Source organism: Dasypus novemcinctus, chromosome 9, assembly GCF_030445035.2.
Source record: "Dasypus novemcinctus isolate mDasNov1 chromosome 9, mDasNov1.1.hap2, whole genome shotgun sequence".
NCBI classification, from domain to species: Eukaryota; Metazoa; Chordata; class Mammalia; order Cingulata; family Dasypodidae; genus Dasypus; species Dasypus novemcinctus.
Genome location: NC_080681.1, coordinates 105703541 through 105730310, shown reverse-complemented (window position 1 = coordinate 105730310; position 26770 = coordinate 105703541). Strand labels below are relative to the sequence as shown.

General features: G+C 49.0%; 1 protein-coding gene across 1 annotated transcript; it reads right to left on the bottom strand.

Moving 5' to 3' along the window:
• Positions 1-16307: 16307 nt before the first annotated feature.
• Positions 16308-26363, bottom strand: LOC101428124 (receptor-type tyrosine-protein phosphatase U-like). Its single transcript, XM_004473047.5, has 3 exons — positions 26219-26363; positions 20175-20362; positions 16308-16466 (listed from the first exon to the last, which is right to left on the bottom strand). The coding sequence occupies exons 1-3, from the start codon at positions 26361-26363 to the stop codon at positions 16308-16310; spliced, it is 492 nt and encodes a 163-aa protein (XP_004473104.4).
• Between the last annotated feature and the right edge of the window lie 407 nt (positions 26364-26770).

The following is a 26770-nucleotide window of genomic DNA, read 5'->3' as shown; positions in this document are numbered from 1 at the left end:
AAACAACTTCAATCCACTGTCGGCCCATCTAGGTGGGGCTAACTCCATCCTCTGGCCCACAGTGGGTGAATCCCCTGGCCATTCAGTTAATTTAGTCCTGGGGTTGCAGTAATTGTTTCAGTAATGGGCAGATGATCCAAACCAGGCCAGTGAGAAGGGAGAATCATACCAGGGACTTTTGCTGAAGTTATCTGGAAAGAGATGCTAAGCCAGTGTGATGTAAGCTTGATGCTAATGGTGCCCATTTCGTACCTCGAGCAGAGACGTGACTATGAATGATGCCAGGGCAGAAGAGAGTAAATGACAATGTCCTGCTGACATCCTTTGAGTCCTGGATCCAGCTATTCCTGAAGACCTTAACCCCTGAATTTGTAAGATAAACTTATCAATTCACATCCTTTTAAAATTACTTTGTTAAACCAAATTGAATTTGTGTTTTGCACATTTCAACTGAAAGAATCTTGTATGATATTGCACATTCCTGGAAAAAGAAACATCATATGATTGCTCTCTGGGGAGAGAAGGATTGTGGTCTATTCAAGAAACTGAATGAATGCTCTCTGGGGAGAGAAGGATTGTGGTCTATTCAAGAAACTGAATGAATGCCAATTAAGCTGAAGTGTGGTATTTGAAGGAACAGTGATGATTGTCTGCATATCATGGCTGAGAGACCAAGAAGACTGAGCTTACGTTGGGGAAGGTGCAAAGGAAAAATGCAGGGACTAAAAATAATGACATTAACAAAGACATATAATACTTTACAATGGGAAAACCCTGTTCCAATAACCTCACTTCTCATTATACCTACCTCATGGAAATTCCCAAATCAAAGACCTAGGCTATTATGGTTGGAAAGTTATGTTACACAAATGCCACTTAGTCCAATATCATTATCTTATTTTAAATAATTGACTAAATGATAAAAATACAGTCTCATGATAAAACATTTAATAATATGGATGAAGCAAATGGCCTCATTTTATGGAATGGGTATGGGGTCCAAGAACACCCATATTATATAGAAAGATCTTGGGAAAATAACAACAATAATAGCTCACATATTCTTTTAGCACTAATCTATTTGACAGCCAATATGCTAAACCCTTTTTATTTAGTCCTCACCATCACCCTGTGAGGTAGGTATCATTATTATATTTATTTGACAGACTAGGAAGCCACAGCATAGAGAGGTTAAGAACTTTGCCCCAGCTTATATAATTAATAAGTGATAGAACCAGGATTAGAATTCAGGCAGTCTTGCTCCAGAGCCTAGGCCTTTGTTCCTGGTCACAATGCACTATTTGCAGGAGCAAATCCTCATTGCCATCTAGATGATTCCAATTGCAAGATAGAGAGAAAGGAGTGATTCCAGGAATCTGATGAGAAAAGTCTCCCGGCCATCCTGTGAGCTCTCCATGGTGCTGAAGCCCATATAGACCCTCTGGTACGGGACCCTGCTGTTCACCCACCTGACAATCTCCTTCCTCCCCCACATTCCAGCTGAAAGTGCTCCTGATAACACCCACCCATCTACTTTGACTTTCACTCACTCTTTTCCTTATGAACTTCCCCAGCTGTGCCTTGGACTAGCAGCACAGTTCCCAGGCCATATCCTCCTCTTTTCTCTTGATTAGATTTGTTTGTCTTTGGATGTTAGGTAGGAAAATATAGTCCTTACCCTCACAAAGATACAGAAAATCTATCTATCTAACAATCTATCTATCTATCTATCTATCTATCTATCTATCTATCTATCTATCTATCTATCATCTATCTATCTATCTATCTATCTATCTATCTATCTATCTATCTATAGTACATTAGGTAAGGCCTAACATTCTGGGATAGTGTACAAAACCCTGCAGGGTCTCCTAAAACATCACACCTCTTGCCTATATTTTTACTCTCTGTCTGTGGTCTCTGAACACAGGATAAATCTCCTACCTCTGGGCCTTTCCATATATTTTTCCATGACTGGCATAGTCTCCACAGGCTCACTTCACCTGGGGCACACATAGCCATACCTTGAGAAGTCTCAAGGGCTACCTCCTCCAAGAAATCTACTGTCATTCCCACCACCATTGCCACCACTCTCAGACTGAGCAGAATCCTCTAAACTCTTGAAGCTTTCAAGGATGAAACTGAACAACAATGGAGATGTTATAAAGTCACAAGATACAGTGACACTTCATGAAAACACTATAGTCATCTAGAGACAGCTGGGGACAGGAAAGAAGCTTTAGGCTTGGAAAGAAGCCTTAGGCTGGGACTTGTCTGAGATTCCCAAATAAACTGTGTGATCAGGTGAAAAATGTATTCTCTCTGGGTTTCAGGCATCCACTCTGGAACATGAGAGGTTCAGACTGGATGATCTAATAATTTACTCTTTCCATAAACATGCCTTCTATGTCTACCATGAACAAGGAAAACTGGGTGAGGCTCAAGCAGGAATGGGATGAGCATGCAGAGGGAAATCAGACCTGAGTGTCAGGAGATGACAAACATGGACAATATCACAGCACTCAAGGAAGGACTAGGTAACAGAGAAAGGAGGATCCTGCCAGAGTTGAGAGCATTTGGGAAGCTTCCTGAAGGAAACAGCATTTGAGTGGGGCCCTAAGGATTTACAATGTTTTAGGAGAAAGTGAGAACTTCAGAAAGAACAAAAGTCCTGGGGACTGGTGTTTCAGGGCCCATGATTCTGGGCTTTGGGCTCTGTAATTTTGGGGTCAAGTTCTTTTATTCTCTGCTCTAGGTTCCATGGCTCTGCATTTCTGGTTTGGGATGCTGTGATTTTGGGGTCTCTATAAGAGAATTAGAACTTACCTCTAGGTTCTGCGGTTGTAAATTTTATAACCTATAGTGCTGAGGTCTAGGAGCCTATATTACTGAATCTGGATTCTAGTTTTGAGTACTGCATCCTGTTTATTCCTCTTCAAACTCAAAGGCAGGTGTTGGAGAAGAGAAGCTGATCCCTACAACCTCCCAGCTCATCTGTAGAATATTGTTTCTCTTTTTCCCCTGCTGCCTTTTAACAGGTAATTGGTAAGGGAAGCCTCGCCTTCCCCTCTCCTTATCCCCCTTTATTTGGTTCCCTTCCTCCTAGTTTCTCTGCTCTTAATTTGGGGGCATGCAGTTTGGCAGGACAAGCTGAGAAAGGGTGTGGGTAGAAGGCCCGTCTGTCTAACTCGGGAGGGCTGAAATCTCCCAGCCTACCCAGACCCAGGTGGTGGGTGGCCTGGCCAGGGAACTGCTCTCAACAAACAGGTCCTATATCCTGAAATAACCCAAGGACTTACTTGTTGGTGCAGATGAAGGAGGGAGTGTGATTTAAAAGCACTCCCCAGCACCAGAGAACCATCCCTTTGGGTTAAGCATAGCCCTGCTCCAGGGTCAACCCTTAGGCTGCTTTTCCAAGCTGCTCACAGTGAAGTCCCCTGACGACAGTCCCACCACACTGACAGTCCCACCACACTGACAGTCCCACCTACCTACAGCACTCCACCTGAGCCAAACCTGGAGGGGCAGGAAGCAGAGAAGTTACTGCATTTCCTCCCCCAACACACACGCGCGCGCGCGCACACACACACACACACACACACACACACGGCATGTCACCATATCCCCTACTCACAAGAATTCTGGATTCTCTTAGGGAGTGTCTGTTGGACTAGAATAACAAGAGGCTTCAAAGCGCAAGGACAGAGGTGTGCACTTGTGGCAGGACGTGGGTGTATGAGCATAACCAGAGGGTGTGAGAACAGCCTGAAGGCGGGCTGTGGCCATCCCCAGGGTGTCAGCGGTGGTCTCCAGCAGCATGTGGCTCTTCCAGAGCATGTGGGACTGTCTCAGCATTGCCCACGCTGGCTGTAGTTTGACACTCTGTACAAGCTGGTGCCCCCAGCTAAGGGCACATTCGGGCAGTCGGGGCAGGGTGGGGGGAGGGCAGAGAGCCCATTTTTTCTGGATTGAACAAAAATATTAAACTCCTCGCAGGGAGGTAATTTTTCCTAATCACTCACCCCAATGCACAGATCTCCACAACATGATTACGCTTAATTCGATTAATCAGATGAAGAGCGATTTCTTCTCTCTGAGAATATGAACCGCTTCCGAGACAGCTCCAGTGTCCCAGAGCCCAGAGTGGGGCCAGCCCAGATGAGTCATCTGTCCCCCGAGAGGCAGAGGAACTTGCCCAAGGTCACACCACAAGCAAGTTGAACCCAGGTCTGTCCGATCCTGAAACCCAAACTCCTGATGATCACCTGTTGTCAGGAGAGCGCCAGGGAGTGTGGTTTCGCCCTGGCCCCCGCCCCTCTTGTCCCGCCTGGCCATGGGGTCAGGCTCTCCCCAGGGCCTCCGCAGAGCTGTCAGGGGCAGAGAGGCCTGAGCAGCAGGGTAGGGGTGTGGCTCCCCCATTGGGCGGCGGGCTGCCCTCTGGACAAACGCTCCTCAGGTCTCTCTCATTGAGGATCCTCTGCAGGTTCCAAGCCGTGGAGTCCGTCTCTCCATTCACAGGGATGGGAGATGATTCCAGGATCCTGAGTCGGCAGAATCCCAGGGCACCTGAGAGAGTTGCTGGCCAAGGAATCGAGAAGGACCCTGGGAGGGCCCGGCCCCTGGCCCCTGGCCCCGACTCATCCTTGGCATCTTAACGGACGGAGGTCACCATCGGAGCCACGGTAGCCCTGCCCGCTACCTCCGCGGGCTGCCCCCGCTGTGGCCGCCTCCTTGGCCCCACATGCAGGCTCCGCCCTGATCGGCAGCAGCAGAGGGGGGGGCTCCCATTTCACCCCTGAAACTTCGGTCTCAGAGCCAGGGGCCTTATCACGAACCCGCCCTTCCAGTCCTCCCTGTGCTCTGCACCTGTTCCCTGAGTCTCCATCCTGTGTGGACCTGCTGACTGTCACCCGCACGCCCTGGATGGGCCACACTATCTCGAGACCACTACCTCACCCTTGGGGACAGCCACAATCCCACCTTCAGGCCTCTCTCACACACCTAGTCACACTCGTACATACCCACATCCTGAGACAAATGCACGTGTCTGTTCCTGTGACCTTCACACTTATCACTATGTGACCTTCACACCCACAAGCCTAGTAAAACCTGTATTCACACACGTGTGCAGCCACACATGTATCCCCACAGGTACACACACGCACACGCCCCAGCTCACACACACGCCCTGACAGTCAGGAGTCCTCTTGCTAGTCCCAGTTCTGACCAGATGTGTAAACCTTTGACACTCTCACAGTTTCCCCATCTATACCATGAGGGTTAGACTCAGGCTTTTGGGTCATTTCTGACTGTAATATCTTGGGATTTAGTTTTCTCCCCCTCCTCTCTTTCAACTTGAAGCTGACTCAGGGGCAGCCCAGGGTGGGGTCACAATTGACACTCATTATCATCCTCCACTGGCAAAGCGGGAGCTCTCCCAGCAGCCCCAGGATGGATCCAGAGCCCGGTCCTGGCCCCGGGAGAGCAGAGAGGGATTGGCTGCCCACCCCACGCATGAACGTGGGCACGCACGACGCGCACAGATGCACCCTCTGCTTCCTGGCTGAGATGCATCTGCAGGAGAAGTCATTACCAGCTCAAAGTGCTGGTTTTATCACCCAGCACCAATGCCAGGCCCTGGCCCTCTCACCACCTGGGACCAGACATCATCTGATCCTTTACTATTTCTCTGAGAATCTAGCCAGAGGGGAACCGGCTGGGAAGGCAAGAGAACAGAGGCTCTGGAGCCAGCAGCCTAAAGAGAGGTCAATCCATGCCCTGTGGCTACAGGCAGACCAGGGACAATTTGATGAAGGGAAGGGCAGGTACACAGCCAGGGGCCTGGAGGTCTGGGCCGAGCCCTGGGGCTGAGGCTGGTCTGAGCGTAAAAAGGGGATGAGAGGATCACTGAGGAGCAGCGTGCGCGGCATGGCCCTATGAGGACGCACCTCCTTAAACTCCGTACCCAGTCCTGAGAGGAGTGATGTCAGGCCCCGCCTTGCTGGCTTCCTGTCCCGCCCTCTTCTCGGCACCTGTGTGTGAACTCCCTCTTGCAGGACCAGGTGGCTCCAGGCTCCAGCTGAGACAAGAGACAGGGACTTTAGAGGGCTCCAGGGGACGGCTAATGGGGTGTATGTGGAGTCTGGAGTCTGGCCTGGGTCTGAATCCCAGGCTCCTTCTCACTGCGTGATCCTGAACAGCTTCCTCCTCCTCTCTGGACCTCAGACTCCTCTTCAAGACAGGGCCAGGGGACCCATTTGGGGTCACATGGGGCCCCCGTGGGGCACAGGAGGGGGCACCCACAGGTGCTCAGTGGACATTTGTTCCTGTCCCCGTGCAATCCCCACAGTGCCTGGCTCCCAGTCAGCACTCAGTAAATGCTGATTAACCTGGTGAGATAATGAAATGAGCTCATGCTGGGCCTCAGCCTCACAGCAGCAAAAGCTAAAATGGTGTGGGTAAATCGCACCACTGGAGGCCTGGCCTGCGGGACCACTGAGGGCTGGCTTCAGAGGTCAGGGAGGACTTCCTGGAGGAGGCAGGCCTGGGCTGGGTAGGGCTTGGATAGAGGAGGGGCTGCCCACTGGGAGGGGGAGCCTGTGCGGGCAAAGCAGGGGTGGAGGGAGGGGCCGAGGTGAGACCACACCCTCGTGGTCACCCGCCAGCGGCCTGACGGGAAGAGCTAGGATTTTGGGACCAGGCAGACCTGGACATAACTTCCTCACAGTGTGACCTTGGTCAAGTCCCTCTGCCACTTGGAGCTGCAGGGCTGGCAGCTGAGAAGTGGGGTAACAACTCTCCCTTCTCGCAGGGTTGCCGTGAGGCTGGCCCGGGGCACTTGGTGGGGTGGGGGAGCCCAGCGCAGTGCGGGGCATCTAGGGGACACTTCCTCCCATTTCTCAGCTCATCGGGCACCTGCTCCCCTCTGCCTCCAGAGGTGACCTTCCTGCCTGCTCAAACATGGCCCAAGCAGGGAGGAGGCCTCCGGCAGGAGTCTGAGGGGGCTGACAAGCCTCCCTTCTCAGGGAAGACCACACAGACCCTCAAACCTGGGAGCTGGGAGGCCCATCCAGCCCCTTCACCCTGTAGGGACCCCAAACAGAGAGGGCAAGGGAGGGGCCCAAAATCGCCCAGCCCCTACCCTGGGCCCCCCAGTGCTCTGCCCTCTACTCAGCCTCCACGGGGGTTCTGGTCCACTAAAAGTTGATCCAACAGCCTCAAGGATCCCTCTTCACCCTCCTGCCCTCCCTCTGCCCATAAGCTCCCTGGGCTGAGAAGACTCTAGAAACAGAACCCAGGGGACCCCTGGGAGTCCAGGCTAGTGGTCTGCAGACCCCTCTGGCTGAGGCTTTGGCCTGTGCTGGGAATGCAAGGGTTAAGCCCTGAGCAGCCCTTCCTGGTTAGTGTCTAACTTGCAGTTTCTAAAGGCCATCAGGAGCCCCACAGAGCAAACATTTTATCTCATAATGACACTGCAGCAGATTAAGGAGGGACCCATGACCCACCTTCTAGCTGACATTGAAGAGAGGCCATCCATTACCTGGGATGGCCCTGGCTGGCAGCTAGAAGAGCTTTCTCAGAGACTCGCCTGAACGGGAGAGGGGCCCTTTCAGCCCTGCCAACAGCAGACCTGCTTGGGCCTCTGCCACATGCTCTGGAGGAGTCAGGATGGGAAGACATGGAGACAGCCTGGGCTTGGCCCAGCACAAGAGAGCGAGCTCTCAGTCCCCGTGGACCACGAGTTAACAGCCACCTACCTCAATGTGCTGTACTATGTTTTTCCCTTTTTCACCCTCTTTCTGCCCCCTCTTCTCCAGGCAATCACTGATCTGCTTTCTGTCATGACAGATTAGTTTGTATTTTCTAGAATTTTAGATAGCTGGAATTATAAAGTACGTGTACCCTTTTGTCTGTTTTCCTTCACTCAGCAGAACTGTTTCATGTTCCATGAACGTTGTAAATATTGCTTGGCTGTGAACCTAGAGAAGAGGTTCCAAAATTTGCCAAAGTTTGATGGGCTTTTAAGACAGAAAATGGAAGCAGGCCACTGCATACAGCAAAACTTACTAACTGGGAGGCTGGCAGGATGTTCGGGGCAGAGCTCTGTGCCACCCACGGGCAACAGGGGTTACATGCGGTGAGAACAAGAAGGCAGAGAGCCAAGTCTGGATCTGCAAGATCATGCACATGTTTCTTTGAAGTTACTGCTAGGTAGCAGTGCCGATAGCTTAGTGCCGATAGCGTTCATGCTTAGGAATGTACACCTGCATGTGCTTTAAATTGCACCTACATGGAGGTTTTTTATTCTTAATTAAAATTTTTTTTAACCTTATCTAGGAATTTATGACTTCTCTGGTTTATGGCCTCACAAATATCAATAATTTATTCTGTTTTATTGTCAAATAACACCACATTGTCTATCCCTTCACCTGTTGATGGGTATTTGGGTTTATCCCAGTTTTTGGATATTAGAAATAAAGCTGCTTTGAACATTTGTAGACAAGACTGTGTGAAGTTATGCTTTCATTTTTTCTTGGGTAAATACCTAGGACTGGAATTGTTGGACCGTGGGTAGGTATATGTTTAACTTTTTAAGAAAGTCCAAACTGTTTTCCAAAGTCGTTGTACTCATTTACATTTCTACCTGCAATGTATGACTGTTTTTCTTGCCCCACATCCCCACCAACACTTGGTATTGTCAGTCTCTTTAATTTTAACCAATCTAATAGGTGTGTAGCAATTGCTCTTTGAGGTTTTAATTTGCATTTTACTTATGACTAAAGAAGATGAGAGTCTTTTCATGTGCTTAATTGCCATTCATGTCTGTTCAAGTCTGCACATTTTTAATATTGGACAATATTTTCTTCTTGCTGAGGTTTGAGAGTCCTTTATATATTCTGGATATGAGTTCTTTATCAGATATTGTATTTGCAAATATTTTCTCCTAAACTATAGCTTGTCCTTTCAATCTCTAACTACTTATGTCTTTTAAGACTCACAAAGTTTAGATCCCTATTATTTTAGTTTGCTAAAGCTGCTGGGAGCAAAATACCAGAAATGGGTTGGCTTTTACAATAGGGATTTATTAGGGGAAAATCTTATAGTTTCAAGGCTATGAAAATGTCCAAATCCAGACATCCTCACAGATGCCATCCCCCTGAATTACAGCTGAGCGCCATCCTGGACTCCTGCCGCAAGGCAAGGCAAAAGGGCGAGTCTACCGGTCTTTCTCTGCTTTTTCTCCAGGCTCACTTTTTCCTTGAGCTCAGCTGTGGGTGATCAGGCACAATGGTTCTCTCCCCTCTCCTCTGGGCTTCCTCTCTTCGGCTTTGAGCTACTCTGTGATTCCATCCTCCAGCCTCTCTCTCAGCCTTTGGGGGTTTCTCTGTCTTTCTGCAGCTGTAGGCGATCCTGGAGTCCTCTCTCTCAGGGCAGGGTGAAAATGGCAGCTCTCTTTCTCTGTGTTCCATTTATAAAGAACTCCAGGAAAGGATTAGGACCCACCTTGGGTCCTGCAGTCTAATGAAAGGCCCTTCATGAAAGCAATCTAATCAAAAGATCCCTTAACTGAATCTAACCAAAAGGTCCCGCCTACCTCACACAATCAGGAATGGGTTAGCTTAAGAACATAATTTTCTGGGGTCCAAAAAAGACTCAAACCAGGACACCAATCTTGCTGTCCATTGCACTAATTAAGCCGCTTGTTTCTGACAGTCAAGTGATGGTTGTGTTTCTGGGATCTTATTGTCCCCACTCTTACCAGGAAGCCCTGTTCTGGAACACAGTCTCCTAGCACCAGCCCTCACCCACAGAGCTCAGCCACTACTGAGCTTCTCAAGAGTGCTGCATTCTCCTCTCTAGAACTTTCCTTGCTTCCTTGGTAAGGGAGGTGTCCTCCAGGCTCCCGAGGGACACAATCAACTGGTGGTTTCATGGTCTTGAAGAGTAGATCCTTTCTAGCATGCTCACTCCCCTGAGGCCTTTGGTCCTTTCCTACACAGCTGGCCATGGGGATTCTGGCATTGCAACTTCATTTAATATTGGCCTCTGCCTTCTCCAAGATTCCAAGAGTCATTCCAGTAACATGTTAGACCCATCTCCAGGGTCCTTCGAGCATGAAATCCAGTGCCACAGCAGAGGCCCCTCTATGAACAAATCGCCCTTATCCAGCTTTCTCTTCTGCTCTCCCTGATCCCACACCCCCAGGATCCTCTTCCTGGCATAGTTTTCTGGTTCCCGAGGGCATGTGCAGTCGGATGCTGCAGCTCTTCTGGTATGGAACTGCTCTCCTCTCCAGCAAGCCCAGTGCTTCTGCAGTTGCTTTATGCTTAGATTTGAGTCTAGCTATGGTCTGGTGGCCAAATGGAGATGTGGGGGCAGATCCTGAAGAAGGCATGTGCTGCTTTGTAAGGCTCCTGAGACATCCTCTAGTAAGGGGGGCTTTTATCTTCCAACAAGGGGAGTAGGTCACTTCTGTAGTCCTGACAGGGTCTCTGAGAAACTAGGTAGAATGTGTCTTAGACTGTCCCTGGGAGGGTATCAGATATTTCCAACCCTCACTGGTTGAGGGGTGCCCCTGGGATGATAAATCCCTGCACTGCCAGGCTGCCCTGACCCTGGCCTGGCCAAGCTACCAGGACACCTGAAAGCGCCCCCAGGGAAAAGCAGAAAAAAGCAGGGAGGGAGCGGTCAGAGGCTGCCCACCTCAACTGCAGGAGAACGCAGACACCCGGGGGATATGCTCCACTCGGGGCTATGCAGCCCCTCTCCCCCTGTCTCCCTCCTGTCCCTCCAACCTCGCCTGTCTAGCCCCCCATGCAGTCAGAAAGGCTTCCCAAAAGGCAAATCTGACTTCAGCAAAGTCCTGCCCAAAACCTGTCACCCGTTCCCCTCGACTTTTGGGAGAAGGACCCCTGGGATTGACCTGGGGTGCCTGGAGCCCATGCCCACCTGCTCAGCAGCCACACTGGCTGCCTTTCAGCTCTGCAGACACTCCAGGATTTTAGCCCCAGGCTGTCCAGTAAACCATTCAGTCACTTCCCTCCTCCTCCCTCTCCCAGCCCCTAGTCCCCTGGGTGTCAGTGCAATTCCAGAAGCGTCCAGGCTGCTGGGAATAGCACCTTCCTCAGGAAGGACCCAAGGCTGCTTAACCAGGCTGATTTTATCGCCAGCTCACCTGTTATAACTAGCCAAACCCTTTCTCCACTCCAACCAGCAAAGCAACCCCAACATCGTGCTAAATGCATAATTTGCGGCAAATTAAACTTAATGGGACTACAGTAATTATGTTGACTTTTTAAAAAGTACTTAGAGCTAAATACCTGATAAGATATTTCAGAATATAAACTTTTCCATTGTGTTTCTTGAGAGCACCGGGGAGAGGAAGCTGAGGCGGGCAAGTTGAGAGAGGATGTTGAAGGAGGTGGGAGGGGAGCCTCAGAAACCCGCGCTGTTGCTCCTAGACCCGAGTGGAGAGTGAAACTCTAGGTCAGATTTCTGGGAGAACAGTTTGACGAAACATATATGTGCCCGTCAGGGCTCCACCAGAGAATGAACTGGTAGGATATAAGTTTATTCAGTTTCCTTCCTTCTTCCCTCCACCCTCCTTTTCTGCCTCCTTGCTCACTCTCTCTTTCCTGGAATTGGTTTACAAGGTGTGGGTGCTGGCTAGCCAAGGCTAGCCATAGGCCAAGTCTTCAGGAAGTGCAGACTGGAGCTGCCTGGCACTAGCTGAAGTTGTAGCCCATAAGGCAATTTCTTCCTCTTTTGGGAAGCCTGTTCTTCAAGACCTTTCAGCTGATTGACAGGCTTACCCCATTTATCTAGGAAAACCTCCTTTACTTAAAGTCAACTGATAACGAATGATAATCACATCTACAAGGTGCCTTCACAGCAACACCTTGATTAGTGTTTGAATGAACAGCTGGGGAGTATAGTCTAACCAAATTGACACATAAAATTGACCACCACAATATCAAAAGCCTTAAAAATGCCCATGTCTTTTGTCTTGGTGAGACTGGAAATTTGTTTTTAGGAAATAATGAGAGAAAGAGATAAAGATCTATGTGCAGGGTCTGTTGTCACAGCATCACTTAGGTGGGAACCATCTAAATGCCTGCCTAACAATGGGGAATTAATGACATTAATTATGGATGAAAATAATTATGATGGAAAGTTGTGCTGCCATTAAAAATGAGACCTTTGGGGAAAAATGCTTATAAAATAAGAGTAGGATCAAGAAATAGCCTAAAGACTTGAATATAAAGTATATTCTGCGTATATCCAGGAAAAAAAAAACCCAGAAGTAAGTGTGCAAAAGATGAATTTTTTTTCCTGGATGATGGAATTAAAGGGAATTTTAATTTTCTTTTCTATTATTTATGTTTTAGAAAATTTGCAGTGAGAATCTATTGCTATTTTACTATTCTTAATTATTTTCAAAGCACAAGTATCTGGTAAGAGAGCCTCTTCCTCTTCCCTCCTGCCCTTGCCCCCAGGGGACTTCCTAAAGGAGATCCAGTGACTGGAACCCTCATCTTAGGCCTTTTCTGTCCACAATTAAATCTCCTGGTTGTTTGTTGGGGCAGAGGCTGTCATCTGCCAGGGATCCAAGGAGCCAGTCTCCCATTCTTCCTTAGTAACAAGGGGCTGCTGCTGTGGTTTGGCTTTATGTCTCTATCATACCTTATAGATTAGGGTGGCCAAAGAAATGTGAGTGGAAGTGGTGTGTGCAGCTTCAAGAAAAGTTATTTGATGGGAGTTTATTCAGCTAGCAGGAGTCCCTTTACCTTCCTTCCCCACTTTTTTCTTATCCCCTGGAATGTAACTCTAATGAGCTGCAACTCCAGCAGCCATCATGTAGCCATGAGGTAACGTTTAGGATGAAGTCTTGTGCCACTGTGGATGGTGGAACAAAAATAAAGAGGCAGCTGGGGTATCTGACAACTTTGTATGTATAGCTACATAATGGCCAAGACTTCCTGTATACGGATTTCTCTTACACGAGAGAAAGATAAACCTTTAAGTGGTTTAATGCTGACTATTTTCTGGATCCCTGTTTCTAGTAGATGAATACATTTTCTAACAGATACACTGGGGCAGGGTCAAGAATGGCTGAGATAAAGCAAAACCCTACATAATCCACAGGGATTTTAATGGAATTGGTAAGAAAATAGCAACTTCTCTTCATTTAAGGGAGAGTAGGGTGGGCCAAGATGAACTGAGCATAGAGATTTCTAAATAAAAGACCTCCATAGAATAAGAATTAGCTGGATGGGGCTGGCCTAGGAACCGTGCTGTGTCCCTGTAATTGTGGACCAGCCTCACATGGCATGAAAGCATTTTATGAGGATAATGGGGCCAAAGGGGTTGCATCGATTACTCGTAGAAGACAGGTACCAGTAGTGTAGTAGCTGGGGTAGACCGGGAAACAAACCACATAGTGATTTAAACAGGGCAAGTGTACAATAAGATACTATTAAACTCTGATAAAAGTGTAACTGTAAGATAAGGGACACTATGTGATATCCTAGAACTGAGGGAAAGTACGCAAGGGAGGGCAGCCTTGGGAGGGTGCCCCCTCCCCAAGGAGGCTTCCGACCCCATGGGAGAAGGTGTGGTTGCAGCCTGCTGAAGGTTTTTCCCGGGCCAGAGCTGTGATGCAGTCTTCAGGCAAACACGAACACCCTCCCTGGTACAGTGAGCTGTTACCAGTGGCTGGGCATGTGGGCATGCAGAGGGAGCGTGGGCCCTGGTGTGGGTGTGAGATGGGTGTCCTAGCTGAGAGGCCATGGAAGGTGGGCACCAGGCCCGTGGAGCTGTGCGGTCACTGAAGGACTACGCGTTCTGGCCGCGGGCCTGGAGAGAGCATCACCGGCTGAACTCGCACCCACACTGCTGGGAGCTGCTGGAACCGACAGAAGCCCCTTCCTCCGGCAACATGCCCTCTCCTGAGAAAGCACAACATTGAGCTCGCAGAAAGGAGAAATACTTAAAGGAATTCTGCTCACTATGCTAGATCAGGGACTGAAGAGTAAATTTGAAGCTGAGAGGCAGCAACTGATAACTGACACAAGCAGAAAGACTTTTTGAAGCAGAAAGAGAGTGAAGCTGGAATTCAGGAGACCTGGATTTCACCTATGGCCTTAAGCAAGTCCCTTCCCCTTCTGGGCCTCAGTTTCCCATCTCATAAATGGGAGTGGTGGTTTAGATGAGCAGGCGTCTGAGTTTCCTTCTTATCTAAGGCTCTCTCACTCTAACGGGTTGAACCCCTTACTGGCTTGGTGTTACTCCGCTTTTATGAGCCTCAGTTTCCTCTTGAGTAAAACTGTGCCAGTACAATCTTGCACACTTGTGAGGGTAGAGGTATGTGAGTTCTAGTGCAGATTAAGCCCTCCACAGCTGGCGTGGCCCTCGTCACCGCGGTTATTACTGAGCTAACCAGGCTTGGGGGCACTCCTTCTTGTGGGAGACGCCTTGGTTGGGAAAGAAATGGACCGTGGGTTGGTGGAGGAGTGAAGCGAAGACGACGGGAGAGCCGCATCACCCGTGGGTTCACACCGAGCTCCCTGTCAACTCCCATCTCAAGGCCTGTCTCCCTCCTCTGAATCTGAGCTGTGATTTATTTTGCACCACATGTTTAATTCACTTTTGCATATTAAATCCCACAGCGTGAGCCTCAATCCGCAGCTCTGGCCCGCAGGGATTTCTTCCGCACTCTGCTCCATCACGCCCGCTCTTCCTCCAAGACCCTGTCACCTGCAAACCTGAAGAGCCCCCTCCCCAGTGGAGTTACTGCTGAGGATGCCATGGGTCTCTCTCCTCCTTGCGTGGACTAAGGCTCCTGGGAGGCCGACTGCAGCTTCCCCGTAGTCTCCCCGAAATCCTCAGGAGAGCCCTGTCCAAGGAGCACGCTAGAACTGTCACCTGCTGCAAAGGGATGTTGTCAACGGGAAGGCTGGAAGGTCATAACCGCCCAACTCATCCTAATTCAGATGAAACGATGTTGGATTGTGGAGTCATAGCCCCTGGCCAATGGAGAAACTGAGGCACAGAGTCAGCCAGTGTGTGACTAGAATCACTACAGCCAAGAGCCAGAGAGCCTACCAGACCAGTTTCATATAAAGAAATCAAGGGTCAGGAAGAGGTGTCCTGCCCAAGGTCACATAGCAAGTCTGTGGCAGAGCCAGGAGGGATCGGGATTCACCCTAACCCATTCCTCTTCCGCTCCACCCCGCGAGGAAGCCTGGGGCTGGGAATGGGCTGGCTTGGGCAGCTGGACTCTCCTCCCCAGCAGTGTCTCTTTGGAGCCCCTCTCTGCTGTGGGTGTAAACTGAGTCCTTCTGGCCTGCAGGCCTTTAACAATCACGGTCTCATGTGATCCTAACAGGGTCTTCCCAGTTTTACAGGCAAGAAACCCAGGCCTGGAGAGGGCGCTGACTTGCCCAGGGTCCTGAAGCTGTTAAACAGGAGTCCCGTTAACCCTTCCCCTGCTGCTGGCTCTTCTTCACTGATCAGCTCCTGACACTCCTTCCCACACTTACCTGTTTATCACCGAGACCCCAGCCCTGGGCCCTAGACCAGTGATGGCACTGACTGCTCCCCCTCCCTGGCCCTGTGCTACCAGGTGGGCCCAGCTCTGGGTGCTCCAGCCCCAAGCCTCACCCTGAGGTCCTGCCTTGCCCCATTCCGTGCCATGCCCCTCCCTCTCCTGTTGTTCTTCTCCTACAAAACCCATCTCCTGGTCCCCACCCCTGCCTGTCTTCTGACCCCAGGGGCTGGCACAGGCTCCCGGGCCCTTGGCCCTTGTCTAGGTTCTTCTGGTTTTGCCCTGATTTGGACCCTGACACAACCTTGACTTACCCTTTGCAAGGGGCAGGGGAGAGAAATGAGAGGGCCCCTTTCGGGTCCACCAGCCTCCCCTCCCCAGAGGACTTAGAGGCGGCCTGCCCGGCAGCTTCTCAACGTCAAGCCCAGCCAGGCTCCAGAGCCCACGCCTGGGTGCCCGACGGGGCTCCCTGCAGACGTGACCACCCCAAACAGACCTCAGCTGACCCCAGGCACGTCGCTGTCATCTGAGAATCAGGGCCCCTGGTTTCTGGGCCAACAGGAGCCTTGTGGCTGGGCTTGGGGAGCCAAGGGACCCCAGGAGGAGGCAGGGCTTCCCTGGCACGAGCCGCCCAGCTCAGCGACTCTCAGGGCCGGGAGGGCCTCACAGCCCCTTTCCAGTTCCCTGTGTTGGTGGGCATTCCGAGGGGGCTGCCCCGGGAGCCCCGACTGGCAGGTCTCTGTTGGGGAGGGGATCACCCTCAGCCCTGCTCTCTCAGTCCCCAGGACGGGGCTGGAAGGGGGATCCTCACGTCAGTCAGGGCCACGTTGATGTAGCTGTTGGGGTCCCTGTGGGTGGAGATGAGGAGGGGCAGGCAGTGGCCAGGCAGCAGGACGTCCATGCTGCGGTTCTGTCGTGGCTGCGGGGCAGCAGGGCGATGCTGCGCTCCTCCACGTCCAGCGGTGGCGTGACCGAGTTCAGTGTCCATGTGGCGTGAGGCTGGTGGGCTCCTCAGCCTCACGAGTGGGGCACAGCGGCAGCTCTTAGCTTTGTCCTGTGGATGGAGAAGTCAAGGCCTAGAACGAGCCCTGGCCAAGGTCACGCTGGGAGGGAGATGGACACAGGGCAGGCGGCAGGCAGCCCTGCGAGGTCACCCGGCCCGGTGCAGCCCTCGGGCGGCGTGCTGCCTCCTGGCTCAGGGGTAGCTCTAGGCAAGCCACTCTATCTCTCAGCCTCAGCTTTTCTCATCGGCAAAATGGGATAATCGCATGCTTATGCCACGGGGCTGTTGTGAGGATAAAATGCTGCTAGCTTCATTTTATGAGCATGAAGAGGCTTGGAGAGGTAGTATAAGTGGCTGAAGGTCTCATAGGGCAAATTAGGATTTGAACCCAGATTTATCTGACTTCAGAGCCTGCACTTTTAATTCCTCCTCCTCTTCTGTCTGGAAGCCCTTCCTGGTAGTGCAAGTTTTTCCCCAGGCAGGGCCTTCCTACTTGGCCCACAGCACAGAGAACCCACAAACACATGTACATAGACACCCACCATACACAAAGCACACAACACATGTCCACACATACTCCCTCACACACACATACCATGCACATAACACAACAGGGCCCCACACATGCATACATGTACACACATGCAAAACCCTTGAATGTACATGACTCACATTCATACACATGAAGAATACACAGGCATATACTGTTGTGTGCAGACACTTATACACGCATGTGCATGAGCCTCGCAACTCTCTTTAGCAGAGGGATGGTGGCCCCTCTGCACAGGCTTGCCTTGCGGATGATGTGTTCTTACTGGAGCGGGGGACGGTGGGTAATATGAGGAAGGGGGAGGGAACGGGGACCTGGAGACTTCCAGCCAGGGCACTAGGGGGTCTGAGAAGGGCAGAGCAAGCTCAAGATTGAGGCAGGGGTGATGCGCTGAGGTGGAGGCCAACGGCATGGTAGTGCAGAAGTAGAAGTACAGCCATACTTGACCCTTCCTAGCATGGACTAATGTTTAGTCCAGCAGGTGGCAAATAACGACGGTAACAATAAGGGTAGCAGCTGTCATTCACTGAGTAGCTAATCCATGCTTCACATCCATGTCTTCTATTTTATCCCCATAAGAGCCCTCTGGGGTCTGAGAGGGGTGGGGTGACAGCCCCAGGTCACATGCCTAGTGAGTGGGGGGTGGGGATGCAAACCTCAGTGTATCTAGACTGCTGTGAGGTGAGGGTATAGTATCTAGGTTAAGGTTAGTGTCAGCTGGGGAGAGGTCCCTGCTCTGTCCCTCTCTGATCCTCTACCGCCCATTCCGCCAGGCTCCAGGCCCTTTCACAAGACTGAGAGGCCGGCATGGGCTCCTGCCCGCTGCCTTGAGCTAGTCTTTCTTCATGGCCTCCCAGTCTCCAAGAAGCTCCACAAGGTGTGGCGGAAAGGGATAGTCTGTGGACGAAAATATCAATTGAAAGGAAATTAGAGACTAATATAGGGTATGTGTAACAGTGATTTCAGTGGTGGGTGAAGATTGTGGTTAAAAGTATAAATATAAGAATGTTCTTCTTTAAAAAGTGTTAAGAATATGGTGATAGACAGGAAAATTACAATGAATGTAACTTATGGATGATAGTTAACAGTAAAATTATAATATTTTTGCAGCAATGGCAAAGAAAATATTATATCAATTTCAAGAGACAACTATAGGGGGGTATAAGGGACTATGGGCTTTTGCTTTTTGAAGTAATGGAAACGTTCTAAAATTGACTGAGATGATAGCACAACTCAATGATGACAGTGAGAGCCACTGAGTGTACACTTTGAATGGATTGTACAAAGCATGGGCTGTATATCGCAGGGAGTGCAATGGTGGAAGATGGACTGTGGTTAACAGGACAAATATGAGAATGTTCTTTCATGAACTATAACAAATGTATTATACTAATACAGTGTTAATAATTGGGTGGGTTGAGGGAAAAGTACACCAAATGTAAGATACAGGCTATAGTTAGTAGTAATACTTTTTTCTTTTATTTATTTTTTAAATAATAAATTGTCTTTTTTAAAAAAGATATGGAAATCACAAAAAATGTTACATTAAAAAATATAAGAGGTTCCCACATACCCCACTTCTCACTGCCCCACTCCTCCCACATCAACAACCTCTTTCCTTATTGTGGCCCATTCATTACATTTAGTGAATACATTTTGGAGCTCTGCTGCACTGCATGGATTATAGTTTACATTGTCGTTTACACTCTCCCCCAGTACATTCAGTGGGTTATGGAAGAATATATATTGTCCAGTGTCCGTCCCTGCAATATCATTTAGGACAACTCCAAGTCCCAAAAATGTCCCCTTATTTCATCTCTACTTCCCCCTCCTTGCCCTCAGCAACTACTGTGGCCACCTTCTCTGGCTCAATGCTACAATTTCTTCCATTACTAATTACAATAGTTCTATAGTAGAATACCAGTAAGTTCACTCTAATCCATATTTTATTCCTCCATCCTGTGGACCCTGGGTCGGTGATGTCCTCTCCACCTCTAAATTGAGAGGGGGCTTAGATGCCACATGGTTGATGGATACGATTCTCCTGCTTGGAGTGGTAGGCACTCTCCATTCCCTGTTGTGGTGGTTGACCACCTTCACCTCCCTGTTAGCCGACCTGTGCAAGTCCAACAAACCAGAGAGTAGGAGCTGCAACTCTGCTGAGGTTCAGGGCCCAGTTGGCACATGACCAGTTCAGAGACTGAAGTCTCCTGGGTATATAGCAACCCCAGCACCAACCACAGATTCAGTAAAAGTGATAGAAGAGGCATGTGTAGAGAGGTCATATCTGAGTCCAACTCCATCAATAGTAATATTTTTACGATGCTCTTTCATAGTTTGTAACAAATGTTTCACAACAATGCAAGGTGTGGTGAGGTGATGTATGGGAGCCTTGTATGATAATATGCATGTTTGTTTTCTAAGTTCACAACTTTTACTATACATTTATTGTTTATGTTTGTTCATGTGTGAATGATATACTTCAAAAAGATTTCATTTAAAGCAAAAAAAAAAAAAAAAGCTCGCAAGGAAGTAAAGCAGTGGTTGGGTCCGCAGCTGGGATAGAGCAGGTTCAGCGTCTGAGCCACAGTGAAGGATGGGTCTGGGGCCAATGTTGGGCCTGGAGGGAAAGTGACAGTGAATTTAATCAGCAAGAGACCAGGGTCTAAAACCCGAAGTGGGGTGGGAGTGGGAAGTGATGGGGTTAGGAAGAAGGTCAAAGTTCAGGGGAATGAGAGGAAGAGAGGTTTAGGACAAGGGTCAAAATTCAGATAAGTGTTAGGATGAAATCCAAGGAAAAAGTCAGAAAGTAATGTTTGGGTCAGATTAGGGTTAGAATAAGGGTCATGGTCAATGTCCCCATGAAGACGGGAATGAGATTCAAAATCAAGCTCAACTCAGTGATAGGATGAGCGTCCAGGTCAGTCTGGGATTAGGTTGAGGGTCAGGGTCAAGACAAAAAGGGGATATAGGCTGATGATCAGGGTTGGGCTGAAGTCAGACCAGGGTCAGGACCCACGGTGAGAGGAACCGGGTGGACTGTGGCAGGAGGTCCTGGGGGGACTGGCCGGCACCTCGTACTCCTGCTTGAAGCCGTAGCCCTCGGTCTTCATCTGGTTGATGTGCTGCAGCAGGTCGGCCACGCGCACCGCAGGGTGCAGCTGCCCCGTGTGGTACGGGGAGCCCTTCCGGCCACACGGCCGCCGCGGAGAGCCCCCCAGGAGGCTGCTGGCCTCGGTGACCCCACCGCTGCGCTGGTCTCCTACAGGCAGAGAGAAGAAGGGTCCTGACGCACATTTGCCCCAGCCTGGGGACCCCTGATGCACTCTGGGGGCCGAGGCAGGGAAGGCGGCACGGCCAATGTGGGGGACGGCCGGACTGTTGGCTGGGGCCGAGCAGCCTGGCCCAGCGCGTGCCCCTGGACCCGTCCCTTGCCCTCTGCATCTGTTTCCCATCTGTGAAGGAGCATCGGGTCACCTGACCTCTGGGATCCTGTGACAGCCTCTCCCCACCCTTGCTCTGCCAGCCTGAGGGGCGCCACCCCGCTGGGGCGTCACCGCACTGCCAGCAGGGGGCAGTGCTCAGCAGAGCCCGCGATGGGCGCCCCCTGCTCCCTCCCTCAAGGGAACAACCCAGAACACTGGCAACTCCCCGCAATTACCCCCATTCAAACAAGTCCCGAAATTAGCCGCTGCCACCACCTCCTCTGCAGAAGAACACGAGCCACCTGATTAGAGGCGTTTCTCTGCGCAAGCATTTCCATTGTCAGCCTGTGCCGAGGCCTCAGCCGAGGGGGGCGGGTGGAGAGGTTCGCAGTCTCCCCACACACTCCCGGGAAGACGACCCCCTCCCCACCAGGCCCGCCCCGCTCCCGGGGGCTCCGGTCAGCATCCTCAGAGGCACCCCCCCATCCTGGGCCCATGATCAGGTCCCGAGGATGCGCCAACAGCCCCGCCCTGTCCAACCCCTTGGGACACACTCACTGCCCTCTTAGGACTCGCCTTGCCTTGCTTTTCTCCTTAGGGATCACAGTACTGAGCTGCCTGCTGTCCAACAACTGAAACCAGGAGTTGCACATATTTGGTCTGGTGTTTATCGCTGCTTACAGCGGAAGGGAAGCCCACCTGTTATGTCATCATGACCAGAAGCATCCCCAAGTCTCGGAAAGAAGGAAGTTGCCAAATGTAGTGTTTCTTAAAGTGTGTTCCCCGAAACACTCGTGACCTAAGATGATCAAGTGAAAGCCCAGTTGCAAATTACACAGTAAGAATAAGTGTTCAGTTTTTAAAAAGAATTTGGAAGTTTTCTTGAAGCAAAATTAAGCAGGTCTGTTCCCTGTAAGACAGTCAGGGCTTCCAGCACACTGACGTGCCGTGACTCTGCGCGAGGGCGATGGAAGCCGCCGCAGTCGCCGCGCTTCTTTTATCAAGGAGAGTTTTTCTGTTTGTTCCACACAACAACAGCTTAACGTGGTGAGAAGACAAGGGCTCTGGATTCACACATGAATCTCAGCTCTGACCTCTGCTGGCTCTGTGTCCTTGGGGATGTTACCAGCCCTTTTCACAGATGCCAAATGAGGATAAAACCATTATGATCCAAAAGAGGTACTGTGGATATTAAAGGAGATGATGCAGATAAAGTATCCAGTCCGGCGTCTGACCCGTGGCAAATCCCATAACTGCAGTTATTATTATTAGAACATGCTGTAAAATCAGGCATCCCTTGAGTCCCAGAAAGCTGGGGCAGCTTTTCAGAGGAAAAAAGGAGCTGACAAGAGTGGAGCATGACCCATCTTTAATCTTCCTTGGTCCAAGAATTTGGACAAGTACTTGAAAGGCAACATTGGGGAGACAATTTTAAGGGGGCAGCTGCAAAATCTATCCAAAACATGTGCTCGGACTGTAAGAGAGAGGATTTCCTCCTGCTTAAAGAATTCTCAGGACCTCCAAAATTGGGGCTTGGTGAGACAAAGAGTTCCTCTTGTTTATGGAAACCGTGCTGGCAACTCCATCAAGAGCTCTCCAGGGGGAGGAGGAAGCGGGAGAGGGTGGCGGGGAACCGACCAGCTCATTCCAGGGCTGGCAGCCCCCAGCGGCTTTGAAGGTGGGCAGTGGACAAGCTTGAGTGGCTGAGGATGAGCAAATGCACCTGGTCAGGATCATGTCAGGCCAGAGCCACGTCTGTGCTGCTTCCTGGCTGAGTTCAAGGACAGCACAAGATGATCTGTCAGTGTGGCTGACGGCCAGGGACAGGACGACACGTGATGATGTCACCCTCAGCCCTGTGCACCCTGAGTCCAGGGTGGGCTTTCCGGGCTCCCCTGCAAGGAAGTGCAACATTAGGGCTCACACCCAGGCTGTCGGGCTGTGGGGCCCTGTTGTCCACAGTCCCAATTTCCCTCTCCCTGAAAAAGGAGTATTTGTGGTGACGAAAGCAACAGGCATTTGTCTGGCAAACCGTTACAGTGGAATCCACCAGCACCAGCTCAGGATGGGTGGCAGTGCTTGAGAGCCAGCGGGGGTCGAGTTCCAATAGCTCAGAAAATTCCCAGCAGCTCCCTCACACCAGCCTGCCACGACATGCCTGGAATGATAAGTCCATCCACACACAGAAAGCCTGTTATAAATAGCCTTTTTATTTTAGAATAGATTTAGATTTATAGAAAAGTTACAAATATAGTACAAAGAGTTCCCATACACCCCATGCTCAGTTTCCTGTATTATTAACATCTAACATTAATAGGGTACATTTGTCACAAGTAGTGAACTAATATTGATACTTTATTATGTACTAAAGTCTGCAATTTATACAGATTGCCTTAGTTTTTACCTAATGTCCTTTATCTGTTTCAGGATCCCATATAGGAGATCACATCACATTTAGTCATCTTGTCTCTTTAGGCTTCTCTTGGCTGTGACAGTTTTTTTTTACTTCCCCTCCCCCTCCCTTTCCATCCCCTCCCCCTCCCCCACCCTACTGTTTTTTTGCGGTGTCCATTGCTGTGTGATCTTATGTATCTATTTCTCTTTTTGTCTTCTCTTCTCGTTTTTTCTCCTCTAGGATTCAGAGGGATTTGATCCTGGGAACCTCTGATGAGGAGAGAGGTTCCCTGTCAATTGTGCCACCTCAGTTCTTGGTTTCCACTGTGTTTCACTGTGATGCTCCCCTTAGTCTCTCTTTTGTTGCGTCATCGTCTTGCTGCGTAACTCACTTGTGTGGGCACTCGGCTTGCCATGCAGGCACTTGGCCTGCTGCACGGGCACTCACATGGGCACTTGGTGCAACATGTGGGTACTGGCTCACACTTCGCAGGCATACTTTCTCTTTTTCTTTCTCTTTTTTTTTCACTAGGCGGCCCCAGCGATCGAACCTGGGTCCTCTCCTATGGTAGGCAGAAGCCCTATCAGTTGAGCCACATCTGCTTCCCTGTGACAGTTTTTGAGACTTTGACAAAACCTTGACAGTTTTGAGGATAACTCGTCAGATATTTTGTGGAATGTCCCTCGCTTGGGATTTTGAAAATTGAGATATAATACATAATACACATGCTAGAAAGTTCATGATTTTAAAGTGTACCATTCAGGCTTTTAGTATATTTACAATATTGTGCAATCATCACTACTTTCTAATTCCAGAACATTTTATCACACCAGAAAAAAATGGTGTACCCATTAGCAATCACTCCCCATTCTCTCCTCCCTAGCCATTGGCAACCACTAATCTATTTTCTATTCCTATGGATTTGCCTATTTTGGACATTTCATATAAGCGGAATCATACGATATGTGGCCTTTTGTGACTGGTTTCTTTCATTTTGCATAATGTTTTCATGTTCATCTATGCGGTAGCATGTATCAGTACTTTATTCCCTTTTGTGGCTGACTAATACTCCATTTTTGTTTATTCATCAGTTGATGGACATTTGGGTTGTTTCCACTTTTAGACTATTAAGAATAATGCTGATATGAATATTCATCTACACAGTTTTTGTATGAATATATATTTTTTTCAGGAGTATCAGGAATTGAACCTGGGACCTTGTACATGTAAAGCAGGCACTCAGCTACTGAGTTATACCTACTCCACCATATGTGGTTTTAATTTTCTTGGGTATATGCATAGATGCAGAATTCCTGGGTCATGTGACAACTCTTTGTTTAACTTTTTAAGAAACTGTCAAATTGTTTTCCAAAGAGGCTGCACTATTTTCCATTTCTACCAGCAATACATGAGGGTTTCAGTATCTCCACATCTATGCCATTCTAGTGGGTGTGTGGTGGTGTCTCTTTGTAGTTTTTATCTGCATTTCCTAGTGACAAATAATTGTTGAGTGGAAGAATTCTTTTTATATTCTGGATCCTAGATGCTTATGGGATATATGATTTGCAAGTATTTTCTTCCATTTTATGGCTTGTCTTTTCACTTTCTTGATGTTGTCCTTCGAAGCACAAAATTTTAAATTTTGATGAAGACTGATTTATCCATTTTTTCTTTGGTTGCTTGTGATTTAATTGTCATATCTAAAAAATTGTTGCCTAATCCAAGGTCACAAAGACTTACACCTATGTTTTATTCTAAGCGTTTTATAGCTTAGCTCTTAGTTTCGGTCTTTGATCCATTTTGACTTAATTTTTTTCATATGGTGTGAGTAGTGGGGCCTAACTTCATTTTTCTCATGCTTATAGAGGGGCTAAGATTTTGGGGGTAGAAGACCACAGAGATAAATTGCCATTCTCATGAGATCATCTCAAGGGTACGTACTATCACCATAACTTTTCTCTGATAATGTTGACCTTGATCACCTGGCTAAGAGAGTGTTTGTCAGGTTTCTCCACTATAAAGTTACTTCTTGTCCCCCTTTTCATCTTGTACTCCTTGTAAGGATGTTACTCTGTGCAGCCCATACTTAATGAGTGGGGAGTTAAGCTCCATCTTCTTCAGGACTGAGTACCTACATAAATCACTTGGAATTCTTCTGCATGGGAGATTTGTCTCTTCTCCCCCATTTATTAATTAATTCAGTTATTTGTTTATATGGTTATGAACTCATAAATATTTATTTTATACTTGACGTTGTAGTATGATGCTATTCTGTTCATTCTATTGCTCATATTGTCCCAACTTGGACCATTGGGTACTTTTTCAGTTGGCTCCTATGTCCCTTTGACATACCTATTCATTGTGTATATGTGTGTTTTATTGTGTGTATGTCTGTAATAGTGTGCTTTAGGACTTCCTTACTTTCTGGCACTAAAATATGCTTCAGATTCATCTTGTATATATTTTTTCCCAGATCCTAAAATCAGAATTTTCTCGAGGAGCCCTGTTTCCTTTTATTGGAGAATGGTATTACAGACCGAGATCTGAATGCTATGTGGGCTTGATGAATCCCTTTTAAAAAACTTGCATATTGAAGAAGTGCCAAAATTAACATGGCTTACAGAAATAAACCACAGGAATCAGCCCACTATTCTTTGAGTAGAAAGCATAGAGGTGGAGTGTGAACCAGTGGAATGTGAGGAGGAAAAGTAGACAGAAGGCACTGAGAATCCCTTCCTGTCTCCTGCACACCATGGTTTGACCATGGTTTGCAGCCTGGGTCAGTTTTGATTGAATGATTTCTTCTCCAGGTTCATATTTCCTGCTTCTTTTATGTCTGATAATTTTTGATTGGATGTTAGACACTGTGAATATTACCTTGTTGGAGGCTGGATATTTTAATATTCCTGTTCTTGGGCTTTGCTCTGAGATGCAGTTCAATCACTTGGAAATAGTTTGATCCTTCTGGGTCTTACTTTTAAAATTTGTTAAGTGGGAACAGGGCACTACTCAGTCAAAGGCTAATTGTTTCCCACTCCTTTCATACCTCTTTGTCTGAGTAAGTGTCTAAGTTCTCAAGTATCATGAAACTCCTCTAATAAAATGGTAATGGCTATGCCTTCTCTGTATTTTCAGTGCCAGTACTGGTACAAAGCAGGATCTCAATAAGGGCTTAAATTTTTGGTTAGGAGTTTTAAAGAAGGGGAAGGGAGGCCCCAGAGAGATTTGGTTTGTTGGCTCAGGGATCTGGGGCCATGACCCCAGGCCATGAGGAAGGGGCAGGAGGGTGGGCACTCACCCCGGGGGCTGTAGCCGTGGGCGTCCATGCAGGACAGGCCCAGCTGCTCGTCCTCCTGCAGCGTGCTCTGGTCCGTGAAGCTCCGGTCCACGGCGCTCATCATGTGGGTCTTCTTCTGGTGGTAGTTGACGGTGGCCTTAGGCATTATGACAGTCTGAAGTTGTTTTATGAATCCAAAAAAGAAAAAGATGATATTTTTGAACTAATCCATTTTTGTGGGTATGGCCTATGTCAGTGAGGTGTGACACAGGTTGGTTTTCTGCCCTCTTTCTGGGCCTTATATAAAGGAGACACAGAGGATAAGACACACAGGGAAAAGGGAGCTCTGACAGTTTGCCCTTGGCCATGTGAGAGAGAGGACTGCAGGTTCACCTGCAGCTGCAGAAAGACAGAAAGCCCTGAGAGGCTGAGAGAGGTCCTGGAGTCTGGAATCAGCAGAGCACAGAGGCACAGGAAGAGGCCCGTGGGGGCTGGGCCCAGGGAGCATCTTGAGGCTGAGGAGATCAGCCCTGCTATGTGCCTGATCACCACGGGACAAGAGGCCAGGGTCAC